The 14,491-nt window shown below is 32.0% G+C and overlaps 2 protein-coding genes across 2 annotated transcripts; both read left to right on the forward strand.

Moving 5' to 3' along the window:
• Positions 1–4,753: 4,753 nt before the first annotated feature.
• On the forward strand, positions 4,754–8,209 carry LOC108907134. The gene is made up of 2 exons (XM_018710678.2): positions 4,754–5,581; positions 7,747–8,209. The coding sequence occupies exons 1-2, from the start codon at positions 4,787–4,789 to the stop codon at positions 8,173–8,175; spliced, it is 1,224 nt and encodes a 407-aa protein (XP_018566194.1). The 5' UTR covers positions 4,754–4,786; the 3' UTR covers positions 8,176–8,209.
• A 3,334-nt stretch (positions 8,210–11,543) lies between these two features.
• On the forward strand, positions 11,544–12,469 carry LOC108907132. The gene is made up of 2 exons (XM_023454418.1): positions 11,544–12,039; positions 12,108–12,469. Exons 1-2 carry the CDS (start codon positions 11,544–11,546, stop codon positions 12,467–12,469), a joined length of 858 nt encoding a protein of 285 aa, XP_023310186.1.
• Positions 12,470–14,491: the final 2,022 nt, after the last annotated feature.

The following is a 14,491-nucleotide window of genomic DNA, read 5'->3' on the forward strand; positions in this document are numbered from 1 at the left end:
ATATTTAATAATATTGTGCATACGCCAGATAATATTTTAATCTAGATGGCCTTGAAACTCCAATCGACATACATATGTACATGCAATGTTTAAAAATACAAGTACGGATCTTCGAGGACTGCTAGAAGTTTAATTTTACTTTAAAAAAATCTGTAACTACAGCTTTTCAGACAAACTCTACTTTGTTACTCTTAATTGAAGTTATGATATATCTGTGGTAGGTTTAGAATCTTAATTCTGCGGAACCATGGTACTGATACTTACTGGCAAAGATCGAAAAGATTTCTTGACTTATCCTCAATAATAACTGAATAACATGGTACATTTTTTGCAGATATTATACATCTTCATGTCGTATAATAATTTCATAGAGAAAAATATCCGTGACTTCCGAAAGATTACTATTTAAATTTTAAAGTAAACGAAATATCAGTACCATCAAAAACCGGTAAATTTATTTTAGCCCAGTCATTATAGACATGAAAGAGCCTGTTTCGGGAAAAAAATACTATTAGAAGTTTCCCTGCGGAATATTGTTCGGAAACCTGTTATAAATAAAATATCAATAAATCAACTTGAGGCTAGTTGGGAAACTTTGTTTTAACAGTGGTCAAAGTTATGGAAAAGTGGTTTTTTGACTCACGTAAAAAAGGTATTATAGCAAAAAAAAGTTAATACAAAAAAGGTAGGTATTAAATAAGCCTATAAAATGAAAAAAGTCAGATTAAATTCCGATAATTTGTTTATGCACAAGAGCTCAAAAATGGTCGAAAATTGCCGTTTTTTTCAATTGCTAATAATTAATGCAATTTTCATCGCAGACACTTGTAATTCAGTATTTTTGAGGCTTTTTACACCCTTAATAAGTGGTAAAAATTTCAGCTCGAAAGCTTCATTGGTTTGATGTTGGCGGAATTTGTTACCTAAGAAGATGCTATTTTTCAATTCATTTTTCCCAAGCTCACAGACGTTGTAGGGTTTTGATCATTAGTTGTTTTTGTACCTAAATAGTTGTATTGACATCGACATTTACCGAGAACTAAGTTTTTCAAATTCAATTTGTTTAAAATTGACTTTGAAAAAATGTTAATATTTATTAAATTGTTAAGATAGGTAATTATTATAAAATAAAATAGTAACCTCTTTACTTTAGTTTTCTTCAAATTTAAAAAAAAAATCGTTGTTGTAAGTTGATTAGAAGCTGAGATAATTTTTTTTATTTATTTAATCGCAGTGACCTTAATTATTAATATTAAGAGCCGAAATTTGAAGAGAATATACATTAAGAGCTATATTTTCATGTCCTACATTAACATTAAGGTGAATTCAACTATTTAATTTCGAAAAAGAAGATAGCGGCGATGTGTTCTATTACTTGGTCTAGCGAACGAGTGGGGAAGGCGAGGCTTAGCACGTGCGCTTACGATGTAATAAATATTAAAATTTTTTCAGTCATTTTTAAATAAATTAAATTTGAAAAATTAAATTATCAGTAAATGCATATGTCAATACAACTATTTAGGTACAAAAACAACTAATGATCGAAACCCTACAACGCCTGTGAGCTTAGGAAAAATGAATTGAAAATAGCATCTTCTTAGATAACAAATTCCGCCAACGCCAAGCTAATGAAGTTTTTGGGCTGAAATTTTTACCACTTAAGGGTGCAAAAAGCTTCAAAAATCCTGAATTACAAGTGTCTGCGATGAAAATTGCATTAATTATTAGCAATTGAAAAAAGCGGACAATTTCGACCATTTTTGAGCTCTTGCGCATAAACAAATTATCGGAATTTAATCGGACTTGTCTTATTTTACAGATTTATTTAATACCTACCTCTTTTGTATAAACCTTTTTTTCTCTATGGATAACAGGTTTTTTACGCCAGTCGAAATACTACTTTTTCATAATTTTGACCATTGTTTTAATAAAGTTTCCCAATTAGTCTCGAGTTGATTTTTTGATATTTTGTTTATAACACGTTCCTGAACAATATTCCGCAGAAAAACTTCTAATAGTATTTTTTCCCCGAAAAAAAGCTATAATGATTGGCCTATTTAGCATACACTGAAGAATCGTCGGTTCAGTTCAACATAATATTCTGAAATTTTGATGACTAATTGACAACAGGCTGATAACGACTGTGTAAATTTTCCAATATTTTCGCTCCTCAATCTTTGAGATAAATATAATCAAAGTGCAAGACTCCGACAGAGGTCTATTATTTAATTTGAACATTTTCTAACATATACCTGGAATTATATTTGTTTGATACTTAATCTTTGTTGATGTTGATAACTGTTAGGTACTTGTAATTTGTATTATTGAATTGATATTATTATATTTTATTTGTTTATAAGAGAAGAATGATTATGATTTTTATTATTTTTTGTCTCGGGTGTGGGTTCCTTTCGTTCGTGCTGTATATTATGTTTTGTTATAAAAGATTATGTTGTTATGCAAATGAAAGATGGAAATTATTTTTCAAATGTCATATATTATGAATCGAGCAAGTTATCTTTTAACAATGAACACTTTGTTGTAATCATTAAAACTAAATTCATACAGTGGTATATCCCCCCTTTATGTCTACTTTGTTAGGTACCTTTATTTAAAATTATGGAAAATTTTACGTTATGATTTGTATAGCGCTTTTTTTTATAAATTTGTACAGATAGGCCTTTTATGTGTGTCGACACTTACTTTTGACAATTTGTATTCCCAACACGTCGTAGTCGCGCTGCATTCCTCGTTTTGTAGACTGGATATCTAGCTGCTTTCGTACTCCTAACAGTCATCGGCGTATCCTCTGGAATCGGCGTATTTGCACTCACTGCACTTATTTTTAATTGCACTGATTTGTATTACCCTTTATTATTTATCACTTATATTAAGAATCAATTTGTTGTTGAACTATTTCGGAACTTTGTTGATTTCTAATTTTTGTTGTATTCGGGCTTATGTACGTTCGAGAAATGTCACTTTCGGATTTATGACAGCACCATCGCCTTTGACGTTTCACCACCAGCTAACTACGTAAGTGCTTGAATATTTTGTTAATTCGTTGTTATAACCATTTTTCATTTCAGGAGCACTACTATCGATGTGAGTTCTCTCGCTGCCAAAAATGAACTGGACTACTCAATCCCACGCAGAGATTAAATAGCAAAACAAAAACAAACGAATATTGCTATGGCAACAATAAATTGTAATTTTGTAAAATTTTATTTTAGAAATTCTAGCTTTTACTTAAAATTGGACTGCATGTACTGTTTATATTTCCTTTCCTGAATATTTTGATACCACTTTCACCTTGCTAGGTTATGTTGTAGTTCATATTGCAATGTAACACATTTTACCAAATTACACTTATATTTTAATGCATGGAATAAATTTCTGTCTATACATCACTTTTTACACAGCCTTTATGCATTTTTTTAGGTAGAAATGGACAAAAGTTTTCAACATCCCGTTCCGAAGAACATTTATACAGTCTAAACAACAAATTGACCTTTGCTTTGGGTATTACTTATCTTAAATGGATTAACAAGGGTCTCTTACACACTATATACATGATTTTCTACTACAGGAACATTTAAACACAAAGAAATTTTCAAATTTTTAACGGAGCTATACATGTCAATACAATTACGTCACATAACTGCTTTTAATAACGTGTGAGTTTGATTCCACATATACATTCTACATTAAGGTACTTTATATTTTATTTATTTATTGGTTTGATAGCATGTTTCGAACCTATATGTGAAAAAACTTTTCTTTCCGATACAGTACTGTCAAAATTGTACAATATTTTTCAAATATCCTCATGTCAGAACTTTTATTGAATTATTAGCATTTTGGGATTGTTCTTTATTGTTCTGTGCTACTACTTGTAGAACATGAGCTTATTTGCATAATTTCTGGAGTATGCAAACTCAAATTATGTTTTGAATTTGACAGTTCTGTCGTTTCGTTATAACGCTTTCGTACAGTTACAGATTTTTTTCTATTTAAAACTCATAAATACATCCTTCATTTATATAAAACATAACAATATATTTTTATAAGGATACTTTTTAAATTTACGCTAGGACGCGAAAGATATTTATAAGTAACAAGGGCGTTATTTCTCTTTTGAATGCATATCAAAATAGTCGTAGAACATTAGTGGAATAAAATATGAAGTAAAAAGCTCGAATTGTGTGAGCCACCCTGTATCAGTAGATATTACCAAGAGATTTGCTATAAATAAGGAGAGTATATACAAGCTCACGTAGTTGTGATTGTGTTCGAATCTGTGCGAATAGCAAAGAAATGTCTAACGATATTCCCCCAGAAGTTTGCAAGACTTTGAAGCGGTTGGTCAACGCAGATGAGGAAAATGTAGAAATAGATTTTTATGACTCCAATAAGAAAGGTGAGGGGTTTTCGGGGGAGGTTATTTTCGTAACGCTAAGAGATAAAAAAACTTACACAATCTGGGGTATTATCATACTACGCAGTTATAGCAAGATAGAGACAAGACTAAACCGTTAAAGGACATAAACAAAATGTCTTGGTAGGGGATGGCACACGATTCAAATATTCTAAAACTATCAGGGCGATTATTAAATATTATCAGTCACTGTTAGAGAATGGTCTACGAAAGGTATATATTTAGTGGTAGCTTTATTAATTATTTCAGATTGCATAAGCCATCCTGTAGATCGGTAGATATTATCAGCACATCTACATTAAATAGGCGAGCGCACATAATTTTATTTAGTTGTGATTGTGCTTGAGAATGGGAGATACCAGAGAAATGTCTAGCGATATTCCACCGCAGATTTGCAAGACGTTGAAACAGTTGGTGTCCGGCGATAATGAAAACTTCGAGATAGCTTATCACAACCCCAATAAGAAAGGTGAAGGATTCTCGGGAGAAGTTATTTTCGTAACATTGAAGGACAAAAAGACTAACAAGGAATTGAATGTTATCGTGAAGCAATCATTTAGAGATCAGGCGATCAGAGATTGGGCACCAATAAGGGATATGTACATGAACGAGATTTACTTTTATTCGAAGGTTTGGCCCACGTTGGACAAGTTTCAAGAGCAAATCCCGATAAAGTACCGCTTCCAGAAGATACCCAAATGCTTGACAACAGCTTCGAATGATGACTTTGAGTACTTAGTCATAGAAAACCTGAAATTTCAGAATTTCCTCAATCACGATAAGAAACTGCCTTTAGACAAGGACTACTACGAACTAATTTTTAAGGAGTACGGAAAGTTTCACGCTTTATCATTCGCTTATAAAGCCTTACATCCTGAGGAGTACGTCGATTTGGTAGAAGGGTTGACAAATTTATACGTGGAAATTATCACGAATGAGACCTTTCAAAAGACGATGAAGTATTCATATGAAAGTTGCATTGAAAGCCTTCAACCAGGAGTAGATGATGCCGTGATCGAAAAGTTGCAACCATATCTTCAAAATTATCTAAATTTGATCCTAGAGATTTTTGAATGTAAAACGAAATATTCTGTTATTACCCATGGAGATTGTTGGAGCAGTAACATGATGTTTAAATACGACGTAAGTAGTCAGTGATAGTAACTAACTGTATTTTAACATGGATATAAATATTAAATAATGCTTATAAGAAAAGCATGTAATAGTGAGATGTGATTTATTAGTTAGCTTTGATAATAGTGACATTTGAGATATGATAAGAATAAATATCTATTTAAATTTACGTAGCTATTCTAACGCTTTTATATTAATATTGAACACACTTATAACATCACTATAATTAGGTAGTACCAAAAACGTTTTCTCTTAAAATAACCCAATTAATAAATTTTATTTTACTTCCTCAATATATAAAATGGGGAATTTTGAACAATTGACTGCGATTATGCAATAATAAATATAAACAATTGTTGTTGATGTTAACCATTTAATTTAACTGAACCTAACCTAACACTCAATTTTCCAAAATATGTGAAAATCATATATTAACGTTAGGTACCGAAAGTCCCTAAATTTTACTGCCCATACAATATTTAAATACTTGTCAAATATTAATGTTCAATTTTAAGAACTATAGAAGAAACATTTTTTATAATAACCTAAACTCTTATACCTAGGAACTTTGCAAAAAACTGTATAAATAATTTGTTGTTTCAAAAAAATAGGGGGAAGATTGTTTACAGGGTGGTCAATTGTATAATTTTTACGTAAATTCACGTTTATCGCTTATAACTTTTTCCGTTAATTTCCACGAGAAAACAGTAAACTACTTTTTTTTTTCGTCTTCAAAAGACCTACAAAACTAGCCCTCGAGCGTCAAAAAATATTGATTAGATCAAAAGTTATAAACAGAAGCAGTTTATTTATGACTTTTGAATTAAACATTTATAAACTGCGTTATTACCAGAACGTTTTGGCATCGCATCCTCTCATTCCTTATCACTGTCTAATAACTCACACGAAATCTGGAATCGGTAAGTTGAATAGTTTAGTTATGCTCTTATAAACAAATTAACTAGTTATTAGTCTGGACAATCTCAAGCATCTTCCACAATCGCACTAATTTTTTTCATGGTAATACATTGAAATCTATCATTTTCTTTTTAAATTTCAAATTTGCAAACTGGATTTTTTTTGTATTTTTTAGGCATAGTTGCAAAATGAAATATACGACGCATGCGCGTGATATAGTTATATATTATTACATATTCGGAAAGCTTATGAAATGAGCTTTAAGTTAAAAAAATCATCAAGATTCGTTGAAAAACAACGGAGTTACAGACTGACAAAGTTGACGGCCTATTGTTAAGCAAATTAGGTTGTTAACTGCAAAAAAATACTATCATAACCGGCAACCCAAGGAATTTCCCAGAAAAAAATATTTTATTTGTGGAAGTATGTTAAACGCATAAGAAATATTGTCAAAAGTCAGTGGGTCGCTTGATTTTTCGACAAACCGTGGCGCGGCGAATGGATGGGGGAACCAACGACAGCGAGTCCGAAAAAAATTACGATAATATCCTAATCCTGCCGTTAAAAAAGCGAAATTCGCTTGAAAATTATATATTTTTTATTGTCTGTAACTCCGTTGTTTTTCAACGAATCTTGACGATTGTTTTTAACTTAAAGCTCTTCATAAGCTTTCTGAATATGTAATAGTATATAACGTACGTGCGTTGTATATTTCATTTTGCTACTAAGGCTAAAAATAAAAAATAATTTCAAGTTGCAAATTTGAAATTTAAAAAGGAAATGATATATCTCAATGTATTATTATGAAATCTACCATGAAAAAAATCAGTTCGATTGTGGAAGATGATCGTCGAGATCGAGATCGTCCAGACTAATAATTAGTTAATTTGTTTATAAAGCCATAACTTGTAAACTATTCAACTTACCGATTCCAGATTTCGTCTAATCAATATTTTTTGACGCTCGAGAGCTAGTTTTGTAGGTCTTTTGAAGACGAAAAAAAGTACTTTACTCGTGGAAATGAACGGAAAAAAGTTATAAGCGGAAAACGTAAATTTATGTAAAAATTATACAATTAACCACCCTGTAAACAATCTTCCCCCCCATTTTTATGACTGTGGAAACTAATATGTTATTGTACATAATATTTAGCATCTATAGTGATAAATTCAGCTTGCCGAAACAAAAAGTCGCGAAATGGTCATTTCCCAGCTCTTTTTCCTGGCCTATATTTCAATTATTAATTCTTTCTACAGGAGTCCAAGAAGGTGACGGATGTAAGGTTCCTTGACTTTCAATTGGCAAGACCCACATCTCCTTGTTGCGACCTCTCATATTGCTTTTACTCGGGAGCTTCGAGGGAAGTTCTAAAGGATCTGGACTATTATCTTCAAATTTACCACGACAGCTTATCCGAAACCCTTAAGCAGTTCGGATGTGACTCTGGGAAACTTTACCCTCTGCAGGAACTGAAGAAGGACTGGAAGATTTTTTGCAAGTTCGGACTGAACATGGCTTTGATGGTTTGGAAAGTTAAATTCATATACGACGATGAAGTGAAAACCGCTACAGATATAGAAAATGGCGAATTCGACAAAATGTTCCAAGGCGGCTACGACAAAGATGGATACAATAAAGCTATCAAAGATTTGGTGAACCATTTTCATGAAAATGGTTTTTTGTAAATTAACCACAATAAATTAATTGTTAAATGCTTAATATCTTTCTTTTTTTAACATCATTATTCGCCAGTCATTAAATACAACTATCAGACATTCTTTTAAATATTTGCTTGGATATTCCTTTTTCCACATGGCAAAGTAATTTGCAATAAGTGTCTCCTACATTTTGTTTACTAGTACATACGTACCTACTTTATAACACAGGACTCGAACAATACTCACTTTTGAATAGTCCAAATGGATAGCTCATATGGCCGTGACAAATATTTGGCAGCGAATGATATGCTTTCTAATATATCGACATGCACCATTCACAATATAAGGCATACTTTTTATTCTCATATTTTGTCATATCTCCGAAAACAGTGGATAAAATATGAGATGACATTTATTTTGCATCACCCAGTAGCTAATCTTAACTCGAGGTATTTTTTTTTTGTGAGTCAGATAGCCAACGAGACAGAAAGACAATCATGGAGGAACAATTTAAGAGTAAAAGTCTGTTATGGATTAGACACAAAATAGTAATAATATTAAATTAAATGGCATTACCTCAAAATTTTGAAAATATATTTCTGTTTTATCCAGATAGTACAAGTTATCTCCAGGACATTCTTTTAATGTCCTGGTTAATTTAAATTACACAGTTATATTTTTATTTAAATTGAATCCATCCTAAAAAATGCTTCAAGTTCGTGTTCAGCACCTTCGAAAATTAAAAGGTAGGTAAAAAAATAGGTAGGTAGGTAGGTGGTATTCTGATTTATTATTATACATACCCTATAAGGGTATATTTGCTGCTAATATCCTTTTATAGAGGTGGACAAACGAAACAAGTTCATTTTCTTTTAATTTTTCATTAGACTATACTCTGTTTGGAAATGAAAGAGAGTAATAAAACCCCGAGATAAAAACCGGCTATGGGCGTGCTAATATTTCGTTTCAGGTAATTATCGGGTAACACTAATGCTAACAGGTAATGGGTGTACATTAGTATATTTTATTGGATACATCATAGGGCAGGAGCCAGTGTATTGTGACAGATCAATCCAGTCTTAGAGCTGAATATACGAAGACATGCTAGTGCAGTAGAGTAAAATTCGACTTGTGTTTAGTGACTATTGTGCCAGTGGATATAATATTGTTTGGGTAAAATGTCGAGCTTATCAGATTACGTACCTGCTAAACGCGTGAAAAGATGTGCGCTGTCTCAGAATGAGAAGATTATTATATTAAATGTATTTAATGCATTGAAACACCAAAATCCTACCAACAGTGTTGACGACATCGTGGAAAAGTGTTCCAAAATGACAGGGATTGGAAAATCGACTATCTACAGACTTTTAAAGGAAACAAAAAATGAACAAGATACTGTAAATCCCCCAAAATCATCTACAGGGAGGTCAAAAGTCGTTATAGATGATTTCTTCAAAAATGTCATTCGCAGAAAAGTACACTCATTTTATTTTAAAAAAGAAATACCAACGCTAAACAAAATTTTAAGTGAACTTTCAGAGGACAACGATTTGCCAAAAATCAGTAGAAGCAAATTATGGGCCGTCTTACGAGAGTTGAATTTTTGCTGGGAAAAGCAGAACAGGAAGTCAGTTCTTATCGATAAAGATGAAATTATTTGTTGGCGAAGATCCTACTTAAGATCAATTAGAAAATTCCGTGACGAAGGGAGGAATATTTATTATCTAGACGAAACTTGGGTCAACGAGGGATATACTGTAACAAAAGTATGGCAAGATAAAAATGTAAAAAGTTTTCGACAAGCATTTTTGGATGGACTTTCAACAGGGTTCAAGGCACCTTCAGGTAAAGGGCGAAGATTAATAGTGACACATATAGGTAGTGCCAGTGGTTTTGTAGATGGCGGTTTACTTTTATTTGAATCTAAAAATACAGGTGACTATCACGAAGACATGAACGCAGATGTTTTCGAAGAGTATTTTACACAGATGTTGGATCTTATTCCTCCGGGGTCTGTAATTGTCATGGATAATGCCAGTTACCATTCACGGCAGACCGAGCGGACGCCTACGACTGCTTGGAGGAAAGCCGATATAATTCAATGGTTATCCGGAAAAAACATTTCTTTTGAAACAAATATGGTGAAAAAGGAACTTTTGACACTTGTCAATCTTAATAAAGATCAGAAAAAATATGTTATCGATGAAATGGCAACAAATCGCCAAATAACGGTACTACGGTTACCACCTTATCACTGTGAACTTAACCCAATCGAATTAGTCTGGGCGCAGGTAAAAGGAGATGTAGCGCGAAATAATACGACGTTTAAATTAAGTGACGTGAAAATTTTGTTAAAAAATTCCTTGGAACGAGTAACTGCAGATAACTGGCAAAGATGTATACATCATGTACAAAAAGAAGAGGAGAAAATGTGGGAACTCGATAATTTAATTGACGTTACTGTGGAACCTATCGTTATCAATCTAGGAGACGAAGATAATTCATCAGAATATTCAGAGGATGAATTTTAATATACCTACTTTTTTATTTTCTTTATTGTACATTTATACAACACTACATTTACTCACCATAATTTGAATTTTCAAAATACATATATTTTTGTGTGGAATAAAAGTCTATTCATTAAATTTAAATAAATATTTTGATAATAATATTGAATAATTTTATTTGAATTAGTAAAAACCCTCTTAATCCGGTTATGCTGCTTAAAGTAGCCTCATATTTTGAAATGCTGTTTTTATATGGTTTACTTATAAGAGAAATGGACCGAGAAATTGAAGAGGCATAGATAAAGACGGATTGTCGGGGATTAAATTTTAGCTACCTGCTACAATTTAGTACAGTCCGATCGCACAAAGTTTTGTTGAAAGTAGGTCTCATCTATACGGAAAATACATAATATAAAAATATTGAATATAGCACCAGTACTACATTTATTTACGATTTGCATACATAATGAGCTTTTATTACTCTCTTTCATTTCTGAACAGACTATAGCAATGTAGGATACAATTTAAAAACTGAAATTATGTAAAAGTAGGTTTAAATTTTATACTATATGTATAGAACCTTGTTCTGTTGAATTTAAGGATAATAGTTTTATTTAAATTGGAAGTTATCCTTTCAGATTCCATAGGCGTTGTTTAGTTTAATTCAGTCGTGTTATTTTAATTCCATCCGTATTTTGATGCGGGCCGAGTCATGTTGCAACGGGGAAGTGAACGACAACCTTAACATTGTTGCAAAATGTTCTATGAAATTTTCTTTGAAAGAATGAATTGTGTAAGCCATCCTGTATCGGCAGATAGTATCACTACATTTACTTTAAATATGAGAACGCACATAATCTTACTCGGTTGTGATTGTGCTCGAGAATGGGAGATACCAAAAAAGTATCTAGCGACATTCTGCTAGAAGTTTGTAAGACGTTGAAACAGTTGGTTGATGGAGATGAGGAGAATTTCGAGATAGCTTGTCACAATCCGAACAAGAAGGGTGAGGGATTCTCTGGAGAAGTGATTTTCGTAACGTTAAGGAATAAAAAAACTCGCAAAGAATTGAATGTTATTGTGAAGCAAGCTTTTAGGGACGAGGCACTCAGAGACGTAATGCCAGTTAAGGATATTTATATGAACGAGATTTACTTTTACTCGAAAGTATGGCATACTCTAGACAAGTTCCAAGAACAAATTCCGATGAAGTACCGCTTCCAGAAAGTGCCCAAATGTTTGGCAACATTTTCCAACGCGAACTTTGAGTACTTAGTCATGGAGAACTTGAAGTTTCAGCATTTCCAGAATCACGATAAGAAACTGCCTTTAGGCAAGGAATATTACGAACTTATCTTCAGGGAATACGGGAAGTTCCACGGTTTATCATTCGCTTATAAAGCTTCACACCCTGAGGNTTCCAGAATCACGATAAGAAACTGCCTTTAGGCAAGGAATATTACGAACTTATCTTCAGGGAATACGGGAAGTTCCACGGTTTATCATTCGCTTATAAAGCTTCACACCCTGAGGAGTACGCCGATTTGGCGAAAGGGCTGGTAGATATATTTTTGAGGATTGTCGAGAACGAGGTTACTCAAAAAGGGATAAAGTATTTATACGAAAATTGTATTGAAAGTCTTCAACCAGGAGTTGATGATGCCGTGATAGAAAAGTTGCGACTATATCTACAAAATCACAAAGAGTTTTTACTAGAGATTACAGATAGTAAAACGAAATATTCTGTTATTACTCATGGAGATTGTTGGAGCAATAACATGATGTTTAAGCACGACATAAGTAGTCTGTAATAATACCTAACGAAATTTGAACAATTTGCATAATTGAAGAATTCTATCTATTAGTTAAGCGTTTGATAACAGTGATATTTGAGATATAGTATAGTCGAATATTTTCATTTCATTTAACAATAAAACCGTATTTACAACTATATAAAAAGTTCCCTGAACTAGTAGTACAGATAATGAGAAACTGTGACAATAAAGATTCGATTTCAATCTCAGTTTTAAGCAACATAATGTCTGACAAACGACACCTGCTGGCAATTAAACCCTGAATATTAATATATGCATTTTCAATTGTTAAAATTTTAATAATTACATTTAATTTGTTCTATGTTTTAATATTGGTTTATTACGAATTGCCTTTGTTGTTTTCGAACAGCGATAATTCTGTACTAGTGCAAATTGTAGATAATTCTCAAATGTCTTTAATTGATCAATTTTCAGCATTATCAAGATGTGACGTGAGACAAACTTCTATTTTCCTGTTTTAACTTGTTCCATAATTTTTTGGAACAACAATTATAACAAATGTTATAAAGAAATGCTTCTCATTAGTAACAGACCAATTTGTGTAAACTGTTTATAATATTCCCAATTAGCCCATAATTTGATTCTCTTATATTTAGTCTTAGCTTTATTCCTAATTTCATAAGCAATCTTATATGATCCCTCAACCTATGGACACCACTTCTTTGTGATGGAACAGATTTTAAAGGAAAATGTTATATCAAGTAGCATCAGCAATAATTGTTAACTTAAAAAGTTAACGTTATCTTTAATCTGCTTCATAAGAAAACATCATGACTCGACAAGTTCAACCACTAATGCAATAATAGGTACAATTAACATATGAAGTTAGAATTTTATCTATAAACGATGTTGAAGTATTGGTTACAAGTGTTCCGCTACAATTTAATGAACATCATATCATTAAAGTGTACTGATCATCAGTTTTAAATAGATCTTTATTTATATCACTCATTCGATAAATGGCTTCAGCAGTTTGCGTTCAAGAGCGTCATTAAAAAAACTTGTAATTCATTTCTGGAGATCTATAGACCAAAAGTATAAGAGATAGTATCAACCTTAATTGATATCCATAAATAACCATGTTTTGAAAGTCAGTGTTTTTGAATAAAGGCAAAAACCAAATGATCCAATACAAATGAACTGAATATAAATGTGGTTTCATAAATTCATATTGCATTCACAAATTAATTTAAAACTGAAATAGGTTTGCTCGCATTATTTGATTAAAGATTTTCATTTTAGTTTTCTCCTAATAAAATGTTCAACTATTTTGAACTGTATACAACTGGTTATCCTATAAACTATCATTTGTCCATTACTACAAATATCTAAATAAATATAACTTTTGCCCAGTTAAATTTTACCAGCATTTTGATTCATTTTGTACATTTCAAAACGTAGTAGGGAAATTGCTTAATAGGCTTGAAGTAACTATTTTAAGATTGGAACATGATACATACTGTATAGCTTTTATCTACTATATCTTATCTACAGTATAAGTTAATTAACAATTTTTCTGGTAATATTAACAATGAAAATGAGGTGATATAATGACATGTATCTACGTACATACCATTAAGTCAAAACCTCTTAAAAATAGTGATGTCGAACAACCTTTTATCATGATTACTCAAGACATTCCTAATATACACAAGATAGCCATTACTCATGAATTATTGTCTAGATGATAATATAAAGCACACGCTCGAGGTAGACAGATTATGTAATATAATTAGGCAACCTGTTGAACTTAAATAGGAAACTACTAAGTAGATAGCGACTCTCTAATAAAATCCCTTTTATGTTTATTTATATTTTCAACAGAGGTGATAGGGATTTTACAAGAGACCCGCCATCTAGTAGTTTCTTGTCTAAGTTTGACTGGTTGTACAGATGCATTGTCTCCTGAGATAAAATTCAATAAGAGCAATTACAAAAAAAATGTTTCTTCAAAAGCATATCTTGTGAGAACCACTAAGTAATCTTTTTATTGAGACA

This window comes from Anoplophora glabripennis, unplaced genomic scaffold (genome assembly GCF_000390285.2).
Source record: "Anoplophora glabripennis isolate ALB-LARVAE unplaced genomic scaffold, Agla_2.0 scaffold310, whole genome shotgun sequence".
NCBI classification, from domain to species: Eukaryota; Metazoa; Arthropoda; class Insecta; order Coleoptera; family Cerambycidae; genus Anoplophora; species Anoplophora glabripennis.